This window comes from Crocuta crocuta, unplaced genomic scaffold (assembly GCF_008692635.1).
Source record: "Crocuta crocuta isolate KB4526 unplaced genomic scaffold, BGI_CrCroc_1.0 scaffold248, whole genome shotgun sequence".
In the NCBI taxonomy this organism is placed as follows: domain Eukaryota; kingdom Metazoa; phylum Chordata; class Mammalia; order Carnivora; family Hyaenidae; genus Crocuta; species Crocuta crocuta.
In genome coordinates, this window is record NW_027532409.1 from 5,525,714 (window position 1) to 5,548,799 (window position 23,086).

Here is a 23,086-nt window from a genome sequence, read left to right on the forward strand (position 1 = left end):
CAAGATAAAAAGTTTCTGCACAGTGAAGGAAACAATCAACAAAACTAAAAGGCAACCAACAGAATGGGAGAAGATATTTGCAAATGATATATCAGATTAAAGATTAGTAACCAATATCTATAAAGAACTTATCAAAATCAACATCCCCCCCAAACAAATAATCAGGTGAAGAAATGGACAAAAGGCATGAATAGACACTTTTCTTTTTTTTTTTTTAATGTTTTATTTGTTTCTAGGAGAGAGAGAGAGACAGCGTGAGCAGGGGAGAGTCAGAGAGAGAGGGAGTCACAGACTCTGAAACAGGCTCCAGGCTCTGAGCTGGCGTCAGCACAGAGCCCGACACGGGGCTCGAACTCATGAACCGTGAGATCATGACCTAAGCGAAAGTCAGACGCTTAACCGACTAAGCCACCCAGGCGCCCCTGAATAGACACTTTTCCAAAGACATCCAAATGGCTAGCAGACGCATGAAAAAATGCTCAACATCATTCATTATCAGGGAAATAGAAATCAAAACCACAGTGAGATACCACCTCACACCTGTCGAAATGGCTAAAATTAACAACTCAGGCAACAATAGATATTGGCAAGGATGTGGATAAAGAGGAACCCTTTTACACTTCTGGGGGGAATGCAAACTGGTGCAGCCACTCTGGAAAACAGTATGGAAGCTCCTCAAAAAATTAAAAATAGAACTACCCTACGACCCAGCAATTGCACTACTAGGTATTTATCCAAAGTTTACAGGAGTGCTGATTTGAAGGGGCACATGTACCCCAATGTTTTTAGCAACGCTATCAACAATAGCCAAAGTATGGAAAGAGCCCAAATGTCCATCAACTGATGAATGGATAAATACACATATACATACAGTGGAATATTACTTGGTGATCAAAAAGAATGAAATCTTGGGGTGCCTGGGTGGCTCGGTTAAGTGCTGATTTTGGCTCAGGTCATGATTTCATGGTTCATGGGTTTGAGCCCCATATTGGGCTCTGTGCTGATACCTCAGAGCCTGGGGCTTTGGATTCTGTGTTTCTCTCTCTCTCTCCGCCCCCTGCCATGCTCTGTCTCTCTCTCTCAAAAATAAATAAACGTTAAAAAAAATTTTTTTAAATGTTTTTTATTTATTTCTAGGAGAGAGAGAGACAGCGTGAGCAGGGGAGGGTCAGAGAGAGAGGGAGTCACAGACTCTGAGACAGGCTCCAGGCTCTGAGCTGGCAGTCAGCACAGAGCCCGACGCGGGGCTCGAACCCACAAACCGCGAGGTCATGACCTAAGCGAAAGTCGGACGCTTAACTGACTAAGCCACCCAGGCGCCCCCAAAAAAATTTTAAATAATGAAATCTTGCCATTTTCAGCAACGTGGATGGAACTAGAATGTATTATGCTAAGCGAAGTAAGTCAAAGACAAATATCATATGACTTCATTCATATGTGGAATTTAAGATACCAAACAGATGAACATAAGGGAAGGAAACTAAAAATAATATAAAAATACAGAGGGAGACAAACCATAAGAGACTCTTAATTACAGAGAACAAACTGAGGGTTGCTGGCCGGGTGATGGGTGGGGGGAAGGTCTAAAGGGCATTAAGGAGGGCACTTGTTGAAATAAGCACTGAGTGTTATATGTAAGTGATGCATAACTAACTTCTATTCCTGAAATCATTATTACATTATATGTTAACTTGGATGTAAAGTGAAAATAATAATAAAAAAAGAAAATTAACATATTGTTTCACTTCAGCTCACAAACTGCCTACCAGTACTTTTACATTGGTTCTGTCCCTTTACTCAAAGATAATGGGAGCCTTCAAAGTGTACATTACAGTTGATGGGAATGCAAGCTGGTGCAGCCACTCTAGAAAACAGTATGGAGGCTCCTTAAAAAGTTAAAAATAAAACTACCCTATGAGGCTCCTGGCTGGCTCAGTTGGAAGAGCATGTGACTCTTGATCTCAGTGTTGTGAGTTCAAGCTCCATGTTGAGTAAAGAGATTGCTTAAAAATAAAAAATAAAACAGAACTACCCTATGATCCAGCAATTGCTTTTCTAGGTATTTACCCAAAGGATACAAAAATAGTTTCAAAGGGATACATACACCCCAATGTTTTTAGCAGCACTGTCACCAATAGCCAAATTATGGAAACAGCCCAAATGTTCATAGACTGATAGATGGATAAAGAAGATGTGGTATGTGTGTACACACACACACATACACACACATCACAATGCAATATTACTCAGCCATAAAAAAGAATGAAATTTTGCCATTTGCAAAGTTGTGGATGGAGTTAGAATTATGCTAAGTGAAATAAGTCAGAGAAAAACAAATACCATGTGATTTTACTCATATGTGGAATTTAAGAAGCAAAACAAATGAACATGGGTCGGGGAAGAGATGAAAACCAAGAAACCACACCTTTTTTAAAAAAAATAAATTTTTATTTATTTTTGAGAGAGAGTGCAAGCAGGGGAGGGCTGGAGAGAGGTAGAGAGAATCCCAAGCAGGCTCTATGCTGTTAGTGCAGAGCCCACTGTGAGGCTCTAACTCATGAACTGTGAGATCATGACCTGAACTGGAGTCAAGAGTTGGATGCCCAACTGACTGAGCCACCCAGGCCCCCCAAGAAACAGATTCTTAACTATAGAGAACAAACAGGGTCACTGGCGGAGAGAGGGGCTGGGCTAGATGGGTGATGGGCATTAAGGATGGGCTCATCACTTGTTGGGATGAGCACTGGGTATTGTATGGAAGTAATGAATTACTAAATTCTACACCTGAAACTGATATTAAACTCTGTTAACTAACAGGAATTGAAATAAAAACTTGGAAAGAAAAAAAGTAAACTTCTATATAGAAGCAAAAAACAGTATACAGTGTTGGGGAACTTCACAGTGGGGGGGCGGTGAGGGGGACATCACTGATCCTATACCTTTTCAGTCTCTCTACAGGCACATGTTTCAGGCATTCTGTGAGATGCTGCAGAGTCTGGTAGTAAAAGATCCACATTTGGAAAATCTTGACACCATTTTAAAGGTAAATAGGATATCATAGAGAAGGGGAAAACTTTTTTATTAACTGGTGAAAGTAGAAGACAAAAATGTGAAAGGATTAAGTTTTAAGAGACAGCATAATAGTTAAGATTATCAGCTGTTGGGATGACGGGGTGGTTCAGTCGGTTCAGTCAGTCAGCATCCAACTCTTGATATTGGCTCAGGTCATGATCTCACAGCCTGTGGGATCAAATCTTGCATAGGGCCCTGTGCTGACAGCATGGAGCCTGTTTGAGATTCTGTCTCTCTGCCCCTCCCCTGCTCGTGCGCTCTCTCTAAATAAATAAATAAATAAATAAATAAATAAATAAANTCTGACTCTATGCCATTCATTAGTTATAAATTCCGCAGAAATGAGACTTCTCAGAGTCTCATTTCTTTACTTTTAAATTGAGATAATAATTGCAGTGAGTATTGAATAAATGGCCTTCAGTATGTGGTTTAAATGGTTGCTATAATTATTCCTTAAATTACTATTGCTTGCTACCATAGTAATGTTTCAGTGAGTGACCAGAGAACAGAGTGAGCCTCATGAATGAGTAAATAGTCAGGTGCCTACCAGGCAGGATTCAAAAATCATTGATAACCCCTGTCCTTAGGGACCTGTACCCATTACAGCATATGCCATTCCATCATTAGGGATTTGATCCCTGGGATGCATTCACTGTAGTTCAAGCGTCTGGCTTTCTTGCCCCTTTTTAAAATGCAGATATCCCAGAAAGAAAAAGCTCTTTGAACTATTAGGAATCATCTGTGCCTAAGTGCAGATGGACATTTGTCTTTGCCACAACTGACCTTAACCTTATTTCTTAATCCTCCTATATTTGTACATCAGCATTCCAGCAATATTGGCTCTCTCTCCTTTATCCAATTGTGCCTGTACTTTCCTATGTTGGCAGCTTAGTCCAAGCCTTTTCTTCTACCTAAAATGCCACCTTCCCCCCCCCTCCCCCCCGGGAACCCTTCCCTGACTGTTACAAGCAGATGCAGTTTCTCCATCCTCAGAGCTCTGTAATAGCACGGCATTGATTTTCTTTCCTTCAAAGAGATTTCAGAACACAGGAGAATAGGATAAATAATGAAAGAAAGTGGGATGAAGGGAAAATAAATCTAGAGAATAAGCCTCTGTAGAAGCCAGCCCATCTGATCCCAGATCTTTATGCTTTGTTTGCCTTCCCACCACTTTTATTTCCAACCTGAACTGGCTTATCATTTAGGAAGACATTTTCAGATACAGTAGTGACATGTGGAACTTCTCTCTCCACATTTTCTTCAAAGCAGAATAAGGATGTTATCCCAAATCATTCTGGTAAACCATTTAAGCTCCCTTTATTTTCCACAGCAAATGGACCCCTGGTTACAATCAACCAAAGACCATGAACGGGAACGGGCCACAGTCAGCATGGCTCAAGTTCTAAAGTGCTTATCCAGACATCTCAGCTTGAAGGTAAGCAGCCCTTCGGTCACACAGGAGGAAGGATCCATAGCCACCCTACTATACTGCCTATTCCCCTTCCTGTGAATGACTCCCCAAACTGAAGACTCCTTGATGCTCCATGTATAATACCACAGCACTTAGCATTATTCACATATCTGCCCTTCCAAAATTTGAGCATTTTGAGGCCAGGTACCACGTTTATTAACCTTGCATCCCTGTTGCTTAACACAAGAGCTAGCATATAACAACATAGGAAATATTTTTGAATAAGTGAGTAAATAAATGTAACAGCAGCCTAGACTCTGCAGTGTCATATTTGAATTAATAAAATTGAGCAGCAAATGTAAGTAATTCAACCTTTTTGAGGGTGGGGGAAGGGGCAGAATCTTAAGCAGGCTCTACACCCAACACTGAGGGCTCGGTCCCATGACCATGAGATCACGACCTGAGCCGAAATCAGAGTTGGACACTTAACTGACTGAGCCACCCAGGAGCCCCTAAATATCTCCCAGCATCCTAGAAAAAGGTTCTATGGCACCTCTTTTTAAATCTTCTCGTTTGTCTCTTTCACTTGCTCATCTCTCAGTTCTTCTGAATGCTCTTCTGTAACCCCTGAAAAGAGTTTGTCAAAACTAAGATCCTCTTTCCTGGATCTATTCCTTTTTTCATCTGTGAATCTCTTTAGTCTTTCCTAGTAGATCTTCCAGGCACTAGAGCTTCTGTTATCCAGCCATCATTTCTCCAATCTAATTGGAAGAGAAGTTAGTGGGGTAGGAATGCTAGGTCCTAATGCTAGAATTTTCCTTAGAGACTTCGTCCTTGATATAAATATTCTAACAGTCATGCTTATTAAAAGGACAGGATTCCATTAACTTTTTTATTTCTCACACTGGAAATAAATCCGAGCTTTCCACCTCCTTGTTGAAGTAAGTTCGGTCCCTCAAACTATGTTACTTCCTTTTTTCTTTCTTTGATCAATAAAAACAAGTAACTTGCAGCCATCACTGACTACCCTATTTTTCTGTCATCGTGTTGATCTTCTTTCTACATTCGTCAACCTCTAATTTTGACTGCAGACTAAAGAAGAGTTTCAGGGGCGCCTGGGTGGCTCAGTTGGTTGATTATCTGATTTTGGCTCAGGTCTTGATCTCATAGTTCGTGGATTCAAGCCCTGCATCAGGCTTTGTGCTGACAGCTCAGAACCTGGAGCCTGCTTCGGATTCTAGGCCTCCCTCTCTTTCTGCCCCTCCCCTGTTCCTATTCTGTCTCTCTCTGTCTAAAAAATAAATAAAACATTTAAAAAATTTTAAGAAGAGTTTCAAATGACTCTTATATGTAATCTCTCTGTAGACCCTGGAGATCATCCTTAGTGTTTTCTTCCTAGGGAGAACTGGAAATATAAAGTTCCTAAATGTAGGTGCCATTGGATTCTGTGAACATCCAGAAAGCTATAGGCAGAATTTTGTGTGGTATCATCTTTTAGAGTTTCCTGAGGAAGGTCCATAGCTTTTCTTAATCAACTTTATTGAGTTATTATCGTCTGGACATACAATTTTATTTATTCCTTCTGAAAACCTTTGTTGCATGAATGTGATGGGGTGGGGGCTTCCACTTTAGTTCCTTCTAGTTATTTACATGTAGCCAGAGTTATTGTGTTGAATCTCATGTCACTCTTTTAATCCAATGATTTCCAGCTGCTCCTAGAATACAAGGTTTTATACCATCTAGCTCCTACCTGACTCCTTGCACTTGCTGACTTACTCTGGCCACACTGGCCTCCTTTATATTCCTTACCATATAAAGCTCTTCCTGCCTCATGGCCTTTGCACTTACTACTTTCCCTGCTTGGAATGACCTTCCCCAAGTCTTCACATAGCTAACTCCTTCTCATTCTTCAGTGCTTAGTTCAAATGTTTCTACCTCAAAAAGGCCTTTGTTTCAAATAGATCTACACTTGTGCTCTGTCTCATCACTCTCTTTCCTCCTAAGGCTTCCTTCTTAATATTAGAGATTATCTTGTTTGATTGTTTCTTTATTGATTTACTGTCTTTTTCTCTCTTAGAAAATGTAAATTCAATCAGTGATTATGCTTGTCTTGTTCACTACAGCATCCCCAGTGCCTAATGCAGAATATGCCACACGGTAGATGCTTAATTAAATATGTGCTGAATAAGTGTGAGTCAGCTCATGTCCCTTCTCTGTTAAAAACTCTCCAATGGCTGGAACGTCTGGGTGGCTCAGTCGGCTGAGCTGCTGATTCAGCTCAGGTCATGATCTTGCAGTTCTTAAGTTTGAGCCCCACATTGGGCTCTGTGCTNTTTTTTTAATTTATTTTTTTACTATTTTAAATTATATTTCTTTTTCTGGTATGATTTTTGCCAGCCACCTTTTTTTTCCCGTAATAAGGTAAAATATCAATAAATACATTTTTTTTAGTTTTATTAAATAGTGCACCACAACTTAGCACACTAGCACATTTTCCCACCTTACTATAAATTCCCAGGATACTTTATTCCTAATGGCTATATTCCTAGAGTGGTTGCACCATAGTTCTCTTTACTATTGGGCAATATTTCTAATATGTGTTTAAAAATAGTACTAGAATGAACACCTCTCTATATAAAGCTTTTTCATTCTTCAGGTTACTGACCTAGGTTAGAATTTGTCCTATTTAATACCATTTAATGGAAATAGTGTATCTACACATGTTAAATGTTTACCCTAAGGAGGTCTAAGGGCTGAATATGACTCTTGCACTTTTCTGAGCAGGGGGTGGAAGTAGAATTACTTTTCAATAACTCAAATCTAAGGCATAAAATGCACCCGTATGCTAATGGCATTTTTCTTTTTCTTCTTAACTAGCTTCCACTGCGATTCCAAAGGCTTGGGCACCTAGTGGCTCTGATGGCACTACTGTGTGGGGACCCAGTGAAAGAGGTAGCCGAGGAGGCTGCAGAGGGCACGCACTACCTGTTGCATATCACCCTGAGGCTGAAGTGTAAGCCAGTCCTGAAGGCAGCCAGCTATCCTTGTGCCCTCATTCCTCATATTCTAGAAAGACTTTTATGGTAGTTTTTAAAGAGAAAGGTACATAGTCCACAGGCAGAGATGAACCAACATTGACTTAGTAACCTGTATTAGAACACTGGATGACCCATTAGTGTCAGCCATCTGCATGGTCATGGAGTTGAAATAGTTAAACATGTAGCCCCAGAGACAAACTAGAATGATTAGTTTGGTCAGAAGTGGAAGTTCAGCCATCATTTGGGTCTTCATCATTATTTATTTATCCCATAAATGTTTTCTGATTGCTTACTTAGGATCTAACAGCAACCAGAACACAAGTGGTCCAATCCCTGTATAATACATTGTCAGGTAGGGGAATCAGACAATCAAAGACTCAACAAATAACCTTGTTATTATAAACAAAGATAACTGCTAAAGGGAAATTTGAGGGGCTATGAGGAAGAATCCCATTTAGTTGTGGGGTTCAGAAAAGGCCTCTCTGAAGATAACCTGAAAAATAAGAAACATTAGCCAGGTGAAGATGTAAGAAGAACATATGGGCAGAGGGAACAACAGGTATGAACTTGAGGAGTTTGAAAAATAGAAAGAGGGTCGTTGCAGTTAAGAAATGAATCATTGACACCCCCCCCTCTCCAGGTAGAAGAGACTTTAGAAGATATCTAGCCCAGTGCCCCCAGCATTTGAATCTCAGTCTAATCTACCCCCACTAAGGAGTTACACTGCCTGGGCTTGCTTATCCCAAGGATAAGGAAACTGTGCTTCCCAAAACAGCAATCGCATTTCTGGGCAGCTCTGAGTATGAGGAATATCTACCAAGACATATAGCCCAAGAAAATACAACTGATTATTTATTCAACAAGTATTTATGAAGCCCTTACAATTCTAGGTGCTTTGGTGAACAAGACAAATAAACAAGAGTTTATTTTCCAGTTGGAGAGACTGTATCTTCAACCAAACACTCAAAGATTTCCTATAGATAAATGTCTAGCAGATATAAATCACAACGCAACATGAAAACAAGGCACGTGAGGGAGTACTGGCAGACTCAATAATCAGCAAAACCAGACACAGAAAGATTTCTGAGATTGGAATTATCAGACATTGCAAAAGTGCAATTTTTTTTATGGGGACCTAAGCTTCCTAAGGAGATCCCTCAAAAGTCCTCACCAATGGGGTAATGGTTTAGTATGTCTTGGTTATACTCCCAAATGGCTCAAAAGCTCTGTTCTCACAAAAAGCTCATTTCTTTTTCTTTTGGCCTATTTAATATACTGTCTGACCACAGAGGGGAAACAAGTCAGTCTTCAGATAACACACACTCCCCCCAGGGACTTTTATCCACATGAAAAAGATAAGAAGAGTGAGATCTTTGGATTCATGTCAACCTGGGGAACAACCAGGCTTGCAAAATCAGTAAGAAAGACAGAAGCCAGAAAAGATTAATATTTCATGTTTTCTTCTCAGATGTCACACATGACAAGAAAAATCACCCGAGCTTGAGGAAAGCAATAAAAAAGTGTCGAGAACTCCTAGGACTCTACAATATTAAGCAGTTCTACCGTTGTCCCTTCAAAATTGCCCAGGTAATCAGAATGGCTGCAGATATAAAGACAGGTAACTGGACACGTGGGAGGAGGTGGGAAATAACCAGAAGTCTCTTACATTTTGTTTTGAGAATGTAAATTGGTAGGTAATGCCACTTTGGGAAGAGTTCTAATTTCTTATAAAACTAAACATACAAGGGGCACCTGGGTGGCTCAGTGGGTTAAGTGTCCAACTCTTGATTTTGGCTCAGGTCATGATCTTGTGGCTCATAGGTTCAAGCCCCCCAAGGCATCAGGCTCTCTGTTGTCAGCACGGAGCCCACTTCACATCATCTTTCCCCTTCTCTTTCTTCCTCTCCCTGCCTCAAAAGTAAATAAATATTTAAAAAGACAACAAAAAACTAAACATACAAGATTCCCCAGAGAATTTGCTTTCTAAACATTCCATAGCTTGGAAACCAGGTGCCATGGTTGTGATTCTTACACACTTGGCCCTGTTAGTTTAATAGTTTAGGTCAACCTGTCAGTGGGGCCAGTATGGCTGTTTGGATATCTTACTCTGCACCCATTGATTGCTCTCCTAACCTTAGACAGCCTCTTGCAAATGTAAATTCTTGTCACAAGAAGGAGCTGCTGGAGGGTGTAGTTGACCCAACAAGCTATACATTTTTAAATTAATATATGTATTCATCATTCAACAAATATAGGTGCCAGGCACTATGTTAGCAGTTAAGGGAAAAAGGAAACCTACAGATTTACAGGTAGGGTCTAAGGTGTCAGGTAATTTAAATTCTCTGTGCATCCATTTCCTCATCTGTACATGGGATCTGTAAAAATGAGATTTTAAGAGTTAAAGGAGATGTATGGAAAATGCCTTGCTTAGTGCCTGTCATATAGTAAATGCCTAGTAGATTATAATCATGTGAAGGACTTTATACACCGCCAAGTGCAATAAGAAGCAGAATGAAACATTCCTTTAATATATCGTCACCAGCCAAGGTATTTTAGCTATGTCTGGGACCCTGTGAGCTATATAGCATTAAGGCCTTTCCTTTAGTTCTATTCCTATAAGAGGGGATCCTCTTTCTGAGGATCTTGGTAATAAATCCTCTTCCTAAAAATCAGATCTGTGAAAGACCATGCACAGACCATAGCAAGGGACCTTTGTGTTTGCTTCCAGTTTTTCACTTCTGTAAACAAGACTGAAATAAACAGCCTTGTCCATATTTGTATGCTTCTCTAATTAACTCAACAAAATTAACATAATATTTCTTCTTCAGGGTTCTTTCTATTGTACCAAGTATCTTGGACGTTCATTTTCCCTAAATCGTTTCAGGTCTTTGAAGTTTTTCTCAATTCAAATGAGCTCTGCCAGTTTGTAATGACTACACTGGATGGCCTGAAAACTCTGAAACATCCCTACACCCAAAACTCGGCGGGAGAATTGCTGATAACATTGGTGAAAAATGCAGAGTCTCGATTTGAGAAGGTAAAAAGCTCAGGGGCCATTTCCTGGGTTTCAAATACTGGCAAATGCCCGCCCCTTCTGTTGCCCCTATTTGATGGAGGGTAACTACTGAAGGGGCCCAGGGTCCACTGTTCAGTGGACTCCCATTCAATAAGCATGTAATAAAAACAGTCACTTGTATGTAACTAGGGATGTATAGTTTTAAAATCCAAGATGTGCTCCATGTTTTCTAGAATAGCATAGTTTTGGGGGAAGATACCATTAGCACTTAGGAGAATGGTTAACTTCAACTTAGATCCTCATCCAGGTCTATTCAAGGTGTCAAATTTTATGTAGAATATCATGTCGTCTGCAAAAAGTGAAAGTTTGACTTCTTCTTTGCCAATTCTGATGCCTTTTATTTCCTTTTGTTGTCTGATTGCTGATGCTAGGACTTCCAGCACTATGTTAAACAACAGTGGCGAGAGTGGACATCAAGGTGTCAGATTTTAAAAAAGCAAGCCATAAGCAGTCCTCAGAGGAGGCCGACTTAGTAAGCTTAAAAGCAAGAGATTTCATTTCAATATATCTATAGTTGGTACATCAAGAAAGAACACATAATTATCATTTAGAAATGTCGGAGGACACACTGAAAGAGATAAAAGGAGTGAAATAGTAGTCCTGAAGAGCAGGCCTGGGGACCAGGCAGGAGAGAGCCTTGAAATAGCGCTGGACTTTTTAAATTGTATACATGTTGCACTTTGATAAAAATAAAAGTTTGTTTTAAAACGGTGAAAACCCACTTTTAACCTATTAAAATAGCAAAGATGCAAAAAGAGCAACGTGGCAAGAACATGGTGAGATGGGCCCCTGCTTCAGTTGGATGCTTTCAGCTGTAAAAAAGACCAACTTTGAGTAGCTTGCACACAGTTGAAGTTTAAATGGTTTATCTGCTTATACAATAAGAAGTCTGGAAGTGAAGTATTTCCTAGAACTGGTTCAGCCAGTCGACAGTGTTATCAAGGAGCCAGGGGCTTTTCCATCTGCCACTTTGCCTGTTTACATAGTCATAAGGTGGTCACAGCAGTTTTAGACTTTATGTGCAGATAAGATTGTATCCAGCAAAGAAGAAAGATACTGCCTTCCTTTTGTCCCTTTAATCAGGGAGGAAAGTGTTTCCCAAAAGCCTCCAGTAGATTTTTTCCCCCTGTTTCATTGGCCAGAATTGCATCATAGGCCAGCTTGAAAGTGGCTCTGGCAACTGGTGATAACAAGGCCATTTTATATCAAAGGACTGGCTTTCTGAGAAGCTGACATTTCCACAGAGACTTGAAGCCATGAGTCTATGGGTGGGCAGAGAAGGCCAAGCAGAAAAACTGGACCAAAACCCAATGGCTCCTGTTTCCTTTACCTCAGTGTGGTAGACACCGCTGGGTGAAAGGCAAGTATAGACTCCCCTGGCATTCTCAGAGTCAGAGTAGAAAAAAATCCCAACTTCCTTGTAACACTTTTACTAGTTTGGTTTATTATAAAATCAATACATAGTCATTGAGGAGAAATTAGAAAAATACGTAAGCAAAAAATCAATATCCCATCATTCAAAGTCACATTGTTAATAGCTTTGTATGTAAGCTCTTCTAAATAATTTTATATACATATACATTCATAAAGATATATTTCAAGTAGTTTTTAAATACTAAACATTCTTGTCACCCCCAGGATCTTTCAGAAATAGCCACAATATCCTCAATAACCATCATTGTCCCATTGGATCAAGATCTTAGTAATTTCTTTTCCTTCTTCAGGTGCCAGAAATTATGGGAGTTATCTGTGCCCGGCTATCCATAATCAGCCAGCCTAGAGTCCGCCAACAAATTATAAATACTGTGAGTTTGTTTATCTCCAGGCCCAAGTACACAGATATAGTGATCAACCACCTTCTGTGTCATCCAGTACCATATGACAGGTAACAGAACCTAGTACAGCTTCTAAATTAAATTGAAGTGTGTGACACAGCCCCCGGTATTGCGGAACATGGCTGCCCTCAAAAATCTAAAGATATTCTTATTGAAGAGATCAGATATAGACAGATAACCTGCAATATAAGTCAGGATACAACATATAAACATAAAGAAACAATCCAACAAATCTAGAATGAAGAACATTTTATAAGATAGTTGGACTGAACTCTGAAAAAGTTAATGTCACGAAAGAAAAATGTGCTAGGGTCACTGTGCTAGATGAAAAGGCACTAAAGAGACAAACCCAAATGTAATACATGAACTTGATTGGATCCTGGATGAAAACATAAGCTATAAAAGAAAACTTTGAGTACATTCAGCATAAATTCTGTAACAGATTACTGAATTAATATAATTTTTTTAGGTGTGAATTGGTAATATGGTTATACAGAAAAATGTTCTTATTCTTAGGAGATCAAAGCTGAAATTATTTAGGGGTGAATGTCATGATTATCTGTAATGCACTTGATAAAGATTTAGCCAAAACATATATACATAAAAAAGAAAATGTGAATATATCCATAAATAAGGATAAATCACATAGAGGAAAAAACAAGATGCTTTTTTAGTTGTGGCTTTCAGAGTTGGAGGCACCCTGAAAGTTCCAGGAGGTCCTTATGGGGAAGGTTATGAGAAGGTTCTAGGCCACCACTCCCTTTACCAGAGCAGCATCTTTTTTTTTTTTTTTTTTAATGTAAGCTGTATGCCCAGCGTGGGGCTTAAATTCACCACCCCAAGGTCAAGAGTTTCATGCTCTGCCAGCTGAGCCTGCCAGACAGCAAGAGCGGCATCTCTTTTTGTCTGCTTTATATATTGTGATTCTGGGTAATTATTGTATTTGATGAAAAGATTTCTTAGTTTTAAACCATTCGAAAACCACTTTCAGTGAATGATTCCCACAATGTCTTGGGTGACTGCTGATGTTTTCTATAAGCTGAACTTAGACAGTTCACCACTACATCAAATAAAGGAAGATGTTTACCCATCCAAAAAAAAAAGAGTTCATACCTTTAAAAAAAATTCTTTTGTATATTTCTCTAATCCATTATTTTTAAATTTTTACTGCTTGCTTCAGCTTATCTACATTAGATTCTTCTTCTTCTTTTTTTTTTTAATGTTTTATTCATATCTAGGAGAGAGAGAGAGAGACAGCGTGAGCAGGGGAGGGTCAGAGAGAGAGGGAGTCACAGACTGAAACAGGCTCCAGGCTCTGAGCTGGCAGTAAGCACAGAGCCCGACGCGGGGCTCGAACCCACGAACCGCGAGATCATGACCTAAGCGAAAGTCGGACGCTTAACTGACTAAGCCACCCAGGCGCCCCTACATTAGATTCTTCTATGAAACATATGATTTCATACAAAATATGAAATATACTTAATCATTTTAAGTGTAATTTTAGCATAATTTTATTGTTCTAGCTCTTGGAACAAGAGTTGGTTTTATTGGGGTTATTGTTCTTAGGTGTCTGTGCAAAGCATCTACTGCATAGAAGGTGTCGTTGACCCTGTGGAAATAAGGGATAGGACATGGGCCCTGGAGCAGCACGCGCCTGATAGCAGACACAGACAAGTAACAGAGGACTCCAAAGCAAAATAAGAGTTCTGTGGAAGCTCCTGTAGGAGGTGACTTAATTAGAGGAAGGAGTGAGGAGGGATTTTTACGAGAAGGGCTGCCACAAGCTGAGTGTTTAATGTAAATTAGCCAAGCAGAACGTGGGACAGGGCAGTTGGAAAAGGCATTCTGGACAGGAGGAAAAGCAAAACTAAACACAAGGAAGGTATGAAATACCTTGATGAGGGGCACCTGGGTGGCTCAGTCGGTTAAGCGTCCGACTTCAGCTCAGGTCATGATCTCGAATTTTGTGAGTGGGAACCCCATGTCAGGCTGTGCTGGTGGTGCAGAGCCTACCTGGGATTCTCTCTCTCTCCCTCTCTCTCTCCCCTTTCCCTGCTTGCTTTCTTTGTCTCTCTTGAAATGAATAAATAAACTTAAAAATTAAAAAAAGATTGAGACCTCTTCTGGGGGGTTCCTGGGGGGCTCACTCTTTTGAGCATCTGACTCTTGGTTTCAGCTCAGGTCATGATCTCACAGTTTGTGAATTCAAGCTCCAAGTTAGGTTCCGTGCTAATACCATGGAGCCTGCTTGTATTCTCCCCCCACCCCCCCGCCAAATAAATAAATAAATTTTTTTAAAAAGTCTGGGGGCACCTGGGTGGCTCAGTCAGTTAAGTATCTAACTCTTGGTTTTGGTTGAGGTCATGATCTCACAGTTTGTGGGTTCAAGCCCCACACTGGGCTGTGTGCTGACAGTGCAGAGCCTGCTTGGGATTCTCTCCCTCTCTCTTTGTCCTTCCTGCACTCTCTCTCTCTCTTTCTCAAAATAAATAAATAAACTTAAAGAAAAAGTCCAGTAATAAAATTTTTTAAATAAATAAATAAAAGAAGAGACCTCTTTTAAAGAGAATCAAAGCTTTATTTCTCAGCTTGCACTTGTCCAAAACTTGAGGACCATAGACTGGATTGAATACATATATCTTTGAATTCCTTCTGTGAGCCTGGCATTGTGCTAGACCCTGAGGGGTTCATAGAAGAAAAGCCAGACATAATCTGTGTCTTCAGAGGGAACAGATGGACAAACGTACAAAGAACTGAAAATAGTACATGTAAGGTCGAGGCAACCTCTATACAGAAGAAATGGTGAAAGTGTTATGAGAACTCTCACAAGAAACATGGTAAAGAAGCAGCAAAAACTTCCCGGAGGAGATGACACTGGAACTGGACCTGGAAGGCTTTTGTCAGGCAGGGAAGAGTTTGGGAAAGGGCCTTCCATTTTAAGAACATGCAATAGGCAAAGCGTCGAGTTGTCAAAGTTCATTGTTTGGTAAAGGTGAATGGTCTGAGGTAGCTAGAGCGCAGATATGTGACAGGGATCTGAAAAGATCAATTAGGACCAGTTTGTCTTGAAGTCCATGCTGAGGCACGGGAATTTGAGATTATAAAACCTTGGGAGTTACTGTTCTGAAATCAGTGAGAAGCCTTTGGATAGCCTGAAAAATTGAGCAGAGAAAAAAACCACTTACAGACTAGATTCCAGATTCTAGGAATGTCATGGTCATGGTGGGCCTAGGCTAATTCTCCTGAACCTTCTCGTTCTTTGGGATTTCTAGGCATCTGGCTGAATTGTGGAGAACTCTGGATGTAGCACTGCCCAGCACCACCTGGATCCTATGGAGACTCCTGAGGAAGTTGCAGAAGTGCCATAATGCTCCCACCCACGAGAAGATGGCCTATATGGCTGTTGCTGTAAGCCACTGAGCCTTGCCCTTCCAACTTCAGCACAACACACTCCCCCTCTTGGGATGACTGGCCCAACACCCCATCTGGAGTGTCGCTTTTCATCCCTCTCAAAAGTTTGCTTCTGTCATCCATTTATAAATCTACAGTATCTCTACCAAGGGAATGGCATGGAGAGGGCTTGGGAGAATGAAGGAATCAATATGGTATAATGAAGTTTGGTTTAATCAGTATGGTTAAATGTTCCCTTATCCTTTTCACTGTTGCCTAGCTGATTAAAAGGAGCATTATTTTAATTACAATCTTGTTATTGGTAAGAGTGAAGTAGCCATTTATATTTTGTGACTTGTCTACTCATGTTCTACATACCAGTGCTTCTCAGATTTAATATGCACACCAACTGGGGCGTCTGGGTGGCTCAGTTGGTTAAGCATCTGACTTTGGCCTANAGTTAAAAAAGGAGCATTATTTTAATTACAATCTTGTTATTGGTAAGAGTAAAGTAGCCATTTATATTTTGTGACTTGTCTACTCATGTTCTACATACCAGTGCTTCTCAGATTTAATATGCACACCAACTGGGGCGTCTGGGTGGCTCAGTTGGTTAAGCATCTGACTTTGGCCTAGGTCACCAGTCCCAAGTTTGAGCCTCACATTGGGCTCTATGCTGATAGCGCAGAGCCTGGAGCCTGTTTCAGATCTTGTATCTCCCTCTCTCTCTCTGCCCCTTCCCCATTCGCACTCTGTCTCGCTCTCAAAAATCAATATTAAAAAAATTTTTTTAATAAAAATAAAAACATGCACACAAACCACAGTCAGCTAGGGATCTTACTGAAATGTAGGTTCTGATACAGCAGGTCTGGAGGTGGGGCTTGAGCTTCTCCCGCGCTAGCCGGGTCCCAAGTGATGCCAGTGCTGCTGGTGTGTGGCCCACACTTTGAGTAGCAAGCCTTTACCTTTTTTTTCTTATTGATACATAAAAGGACTTTATATATTAAAAATATCACATCAGTGCAAATTACTTCTCTGGGTTATTCGTAGTCTAACTTTGTTTACTACAAATTTTTCCATGGCTTTATATTTGTATGTGGTCAAATATGTTAATAGTTTCCTTGATGGTTCTGCATTTTAGACTCCCCTCACTCCTTGGTAACTTTTAGTAACTATTTTACTCCTCTTTCTCTTCCCCCTCACTTTCATGTCCCTGCACTGTTTACCACTACTGTTCTGCCTATGGGAGAGTAGAGCCAGAAAGCATGTTCTGGCACAAGCACACGTAAAGCAGGTAAGGGGTAGTGCTAACAGGTGTTCAGCTCTCTGGTGTGTCTTTTCTGCCACAGGCGACAGATGCCCTTTATGAGGTGTTTGTGGGAAACAGGCTCCGAGCAGCTACATTCCGACTCTTCCCTCAGCTCCTCATGACACTGCTCATCCAGATACACCACAGCATCGGCCTCACCATGTCTGATGTCGCCATCCCAAGTGGTCTATACACAGAACAGGAGATGTCTTCAGAGGTCACCCCTTTGTGGTACTGCCTTTTGTGATTTCATTGACCTCAATTAGTACTAATTAACTCTGGGTGCTGTGGTAGACACAAGGATAGGCAAGATGTGGTCCCAATCGCAGGAGAGTTTATAGTCCACTGTCATGAGACATCAAGATGAAGTGCCCAGGACTCATTCTGGGCTCTCACTGGCTGGTTGTCTGGTTAGATTGGTGCCAAGGTAAACTCAATATGAATTTATTAGTGTCACTGTGGCCCCTGACTTTCTTTCAGAGGAAGTGCTGTAATGTGGATTATATAAGAACACCTGACTCAAAGTCAGGAGCACTGAGTTCCAATTCTCATTCTCATTCATTTAATTAGCTATGTACCCTGGGCAAATCTTTCTGTTATTCCGTGCCTTGGTTTCCCTATCTGTAAATTAGGTCAGGCTCAGTACTCTCCAAAAACCCTCTAGTTTTAGGATTCTCTGGTGTCGTGTCCAGTATAGGAGTTCAGTAAGTAGTAAGGGTAGTTTATTTTTTAAAGTAATCTCTCCACCCAACACAAGGCTCAAACTCACAACCTGGAGATCAAGAGTTGCATGCTGTATTGATGGAGCCAGCTAGGCACTCCAGTAGTGGGGGTAGTTTAAAAAGCAGTGTGGGTAAGGGCATAGGGGTGGCTCAGTTGGTTGAGCATCCAACTCTTAAATTTCACCTCAGGTCATGATCCCAGGGTCATGGGATTGAGCCTCTGTGTTGGGCTCCATGCTGAGCGTGGAGCCTGCTTGGGATTCTCTCTCTCCCTCTGCCCTTCTCTTCCACCTGCACACCCTCTCTCTCTCCAAAAAAATAAAAAATAAAAATAAAAAGCAGTATGGGTTAATTTTATGGAGGGGGTGTAAATTATATTTAAATAAAGCTTTTATTTTTTTTAAGTTTATTTGTTTTTGAGAGAGAGCTAGTGGGGGAGAATCAGAGAGAGGGAGGAGGGAGAGAGAGAGAGAGAGAGAATCTCAAGCAGGTTCTGCACTGTCAGTGTAGAGCCCAACGTGCAGCTCAAACCCATGAACCACAAGATCATGACCTGAGCTGAAACCAAGAGTCAGACGCTTAACTGAATGAGCCCCCCAAACACCCCTAAATAAAGCTTTGAAAAAAACCAGTGGGTATGGGTTTAGCATCCCATATCATTTATTTTATCATAGATTTCTTTTCAAACTCCCAGGTGTACAAAATTTAGTTAGATTTCTTTATGCCAAAATTTTGTGTGAAGGCCTTTTCAAGTTATTAGAGCATAAAGAGTCTTTGGGAAAATCTGGAAAGAAGAGAATTGCTGTCCAGCAGCTATCAGTGCCTGGCCCTCCCCAGTGAGAGCAGGGTGAGCATGTGCCGAGAGGTTGGAGGACCTGTTCTATTCACTTGCCCTGGTTTTGTTTGATTTAGCTTCGCCATACAGGCTACAAAGACTCTCCTCCTGAGAACAATGTGCCTGCAGGAGTTCGACATCATGGAAAAGCATAAAGGATGGGCCCTCTTGGAGGGAAAAGATGGCCATCTTCAGGGAGTATCTCTCCTTGCCAAGTAAGACTTCCTTGCCATGTACACCTGCTCTAAATCAGCACTGCCTTAGGTACTTTCCTCCCTTCTGGTTAAAACAGCAACCAAAGCTGGGTAACATCACAGGGTAGGGAAACACCCATTACGCCAGGCACATATTTTAGAGCTCCTGACAGTGCCATACCCTCCTGTGCACCTGAAGCTGGGCCAAATCCTCAGAGGGCCCCAGCCCTGGGAATAATGCAGTCTGGGTAGGAGCATTTCTTTTCCCTTTTTGCTTTCTTTCTTTTTTTATTTTTTATTTTATTTTTGAGCAATCTCTATACCCTCCATGGGGCTCAAACTTAAAACCCCAAAATCAAGAGTCACACGTTCCACTGACTGAGCCAGCAGGCACCCCAAGGATAGGAGCATTTCTAAGGGGTGTCCTTTTGGGTGTTATGTTTTGCAGTGCATTGCTGGAAAGAAATCACCTCCTTGCAAATAAGATCATGTACTTGTTGGTCCCTCTTCTTAACCGAGGGAATGATAAACATAAACTCACATCTGCAGGATTTTTCGTGGAGGTAAGATTCGTTAGAAGCTGAATGCAGGAAGCCTGTAAAGCAGCACTACCTGCCTTCCTGGGCCCCATCCAACTTCAGGGCAGGCTGGGGTCCATTTCAGACATGGGATAGAAATAGTTTCGGGTTCAGGGTCACTGAAATTCTTCTTGCCTCATGTACCTACAGTGTAAGCATCACCCTGTAACATAGTAGAGGTTTCAAAGGAAAATACATACTTTGGAGTTGGTGGGAAGGTGGTTCCCCTCCTGAAAAGGGGCTTAAAGGTGACTACTACAGGGGCGCCTGGGTGGCTTCGTCAGTTGAGCGTCCAACTTTGGTTCAGGTCATGATCTCACGGTTCGTGGGTTCGAGCCCTGCGGTGGGCTCTGTGCTGACAGCTCAGAGCTCGGAGCCTGGAGCCTGCGTTGGATTCTGTGTCTCCCTCTCTCTCTGCCCCTCCTCTGCTCACGCTGTCTCTCTTTCTCTCTCTCAAAAATAAATAAACCTTAAAAAAATTTTTTTTAAAAAGGTAAATTCTTTGGCTTATTTCTGGGTTCTTTCAGCTTCTCCAGAGTCCCGTGGCTAGGAGACTACCCAGCATATACTCTATTGTCCGCCTGCAAGACTGGCTACATCATGGAAATCGCGTCTTCAAAACCCTTGCCCTAAAGGGACTGCACTATCTTACCAGACACCAGGAGATGGTAGGAGGGGCCCTGAGACCACTGACTCTTAAGTCACAAATCAAACATACCCTAGAAAGACACCCAAGAAACTTGTAACAGCTGAGAGGGAAATTGGGTAGCCTGGGAATATGATCGAGTGGGAACGCATCCCTTTGTAACATTTAAATTTTATGCCTAGGAAATATGTAAGTACTGACTATAAAGTATTTCATGAAGTTATAAGGAATAAATAAAAAGTCCAAGACACACATATTCGTAACATTTAAAACCTACAATTTGTGTAAGAAGGTACCCTCACTGTCATCACAGCCTGGGTGACATTCAGGTGTCCTTTTATGTCTCGTACCATGTTGTCCTAAGGAATAAATTGGATAGGCCATAGTATCTGCTCCCAAGATGTGTATCATCTAAACAAAGATCACTGACATTCATGTTGGAAGAGAGCTCATTTTCTGCAGGCCTAGCTAGAAACGAGGCCTGGGTCAGAAAGGAAAATGAATTCCTGGGCCTTCAGCTTTATCATTTGAGTTCCATTTTTAAAAATATTTAAATATGTATATATATATCTGTTGTATGCATATACATATATGTATGTATATATATAAATATGTATATATAACATGTTGGCATGTTAATTGTGGTTGTTTGGATACATGAATATATGTTGCCTTATTCTATTTACTTCTTACATGTATGTCTTAAACTTTGAAACTCTGAGATTGATTCCTTTTAGGAGTTTCAGAAGAGCAGAATCCCTATTCAGAATGGGAAGGGCCCTTAAGGGTCCTCAGTCAATTTCTCCTTGAATTCCTGCAAGGAATCTTTCTGCCTCCGGATACATTCCATGTTGGAAAACCCACTATGACCTGAGCTAGCCATTCTTCTTTCTCTCACTGTAAGCAATTCCTTACATTAATCCTAAGTCTCTGTTATTGGACCACCCACCTCCTAGTCCCACTTCTTCCCTATGAGGCAACTTACAACAGCTCTGCTCTGTTCTCTCCGTATCAGCCCCGCCAGTACTGAGAGGGCAATCATGCCCCCTTTACTTCTCTATTCTTAACTAGCCAGCCCAACCAAAAATGCATCAAGCACCAGGTACTGAGTTAAGTTGGGGAGCCCTACTGTGGTACCAGATGAAGTGCCTTCAGGAGAGGTGATGGTGCACTCCCTTTGGGCACACAGAGGGAAGGCATCAAGAGCCTGTTGCCGCACATCTTAGACCTCTTATGTGAAACCGACGAGAAGATTGTTTTGTTGGCCATCCAGATACTCCTGCAGTTCGTCGGGACAATGGATGTCACTACCCTGACTGCCATGATGAAGACTCTGTTCTCCCTATTTGGTGATGTAAGACAGTGAGAGAGGAGAGACTTTCCTAGGGGAGGGTAATTGGCATAACAGCAAATAGAAATTGGGATAGTAATGAATGCACTCTATTGTATATAGTACTTCTTATGTTCAGAGCACTTTCAAATCTCCTCTCTTAAGATCCTTCCAGGTAACCTGTTATATTAGAAGGACTGGTGTTACTGTTTTTCAGATTAAACAAACAAACAAACAAACAAACAGAGGTGTAGAGACTTGCCAGGGTACTACCCTGACCATGGGGTAGGAAAGGAGTTTGTATAAGAAAAGATGTCTTTCAGGGAACAATCAGGACTGGGTCAAGGTGGTGGACTATGTCCCCATCATATGTCCCCATCCCAATTCCCAAAAGATTTTTCAAAAAAGAAATACATGGAGGACAATGAACCATGTCCTTGGAAGAGTCAAATATGCTAAGGTTGGGATTCTGAATTTCAGCAAAACAGCCTGAGTGAGTACTTAGTACTAGTATCAGGCACAAGCTGTGCTGACTACATGTCTCATATGGGAGGGAGAGAACAACCAGTAGTGCAAAGCAGCAGGTCTCACTAACTTTACATGTATTTGGCTTCTTGCCCTCAGCTACCTACATCTAAATAGCCTCGTGTTAGGACTGGGTTTTCAGCTGACCTAGCCCTTGCAAGTTAAGCATGAACACTTTCAATGAGTTACTTCCCTTCGGATACTTTATAGGTGAGACCCGATGTTCATCGTTTCTCCATGACCCTCTTTGGAGCCTCCATAAAGTCTGTGAAATACACAGATAAGAAGGGTATAGAGAATCAAGTCCTGGACAGCTTGGTCCCACTACTTCTGTATTCTCAAGATGAAAATGATGCAGTAGCTGAGGTAACACCTCTGTCAAACTTCTTTCAGCCCTGAATAACTTCCAATCCAGAGCCAAATGTGCAAATTAAGCTCTCATAGCTTTGAGGGCAGGGACCTTGCAATACCATCTTTATTCACCGTTTCCTCTAGCACAAGCTACCTTCCAATTATTTTGCCTAAGTGAATTACGTGAAAAATTGTACTCCTTATTTCTGTATAGGAAATTGTGGCCCTTTGCGGGTAAGGACAATAAATATGTTATGCCTTGTTGTAACCCCACCCCAATATTTAGCCTAGCACAGAGGCCTAAATACAGTGCTCAATTCAGCAAACTTTTCGTTGGTGACAATAACAATATTCCCTTACTTTTCTTCTTTTATTTAAGAACTGCCTCGCGGCCTATAGACAAATAGACTTGTGTTCAGGCTAAGTCAGAAATAGTAGCTTCTCTGACAATCTAAAGAAAGCTCTGCATCTCCTTAATCTTCCAGAAGTTTCGGTCATAGAGTTGTGGGTGGGATGTCATCATCTTTAGTATTTTCCCATACCTCAGGAGCCTATCCATCCCAAGATGCTAACTATGACCACCAGTTACAGCAAACCAGAGAGGTGCACAAGGATTCTAGAAAAATGCTGAACTTTCCCTTACTTATGCTCCCCATTACAGAAATGAAAGCGGAATCAGAAACACGATTTAAGATTATAGGGAGCTCTGGGATCTTGACATGGGGGAAGTGTTATGGCCTTGTAAACAGAAATATGAAATATTTCAGACCCCAA

At 41.2% G+C, this 23,086-nt stretch overlaps 1 protein-coding gene across 1 annotated transcript in view; it reads left to right on the forward strand.

The window, feature by feature from the left end:
• Nucleotides 1-23,086, forward strand: part of MROH8 (maestro heat like repeat family member 8) — a 56,762-nt gene that overhangs the window by 22,590 nt on the left and 11,086 nt on the right. Inside the window, exons 7-19 of the mRNA XM_077778899.1 lie at nucleotides 2,948-3,043; nucleotides 4,403-4,507; nucleotides 7,361-7,496; nucleotides 8,990-9,108; nucleotides 10,406-10,558; nucleotides 12,322-12,482; nucleotides 15,705-15,840; nucleotides 17,172-17,362; nucleotides 18,766-18,903; nucleotides 19,331-19,445; nucleotides 19,988-20,128; nucleotides 21,296-21,460; nucleotides 22,172-22,327. Of these exons, the coding sequence (XP_077635025.1) occupies nucleotides 2,948-3,043; nucleotides 4,403-4,507; nucleotides 7,361-7,496; nucleotides 8,990-9,108; nucleotides 10,406-10,558; nucleotides 12,322-12,482; nucleotides 15,705-15,840; nucleotides 17,172-17,362; nucleotides 18,766-18,903; nucleotides 19,331-19,445; nucleotides 19,988-20,128; nucleotides 21,296-21,460; nucleotides 22,172-22,327 (1,812 nt within the window). The remainder of the gene's footprint in view (nucleotides 1-2,947; nucleotides 3,044-4,402; nucleotides 4,508-7,360; nucleotides 7,497-8,989; nucleotides 9,109-10,405; nucleotides 10,559-12,321; nucleotides 12,483-15,704; nucleotides 15,841-17,171; nucleotides 17,363-18,765; nucleotides 18,904-19,330; nucleotides 19,446-19,987; nucleotides 20,129-21,295; nucleotides 21,461-22,171; nucleotides 22,328-23,086) is intronic.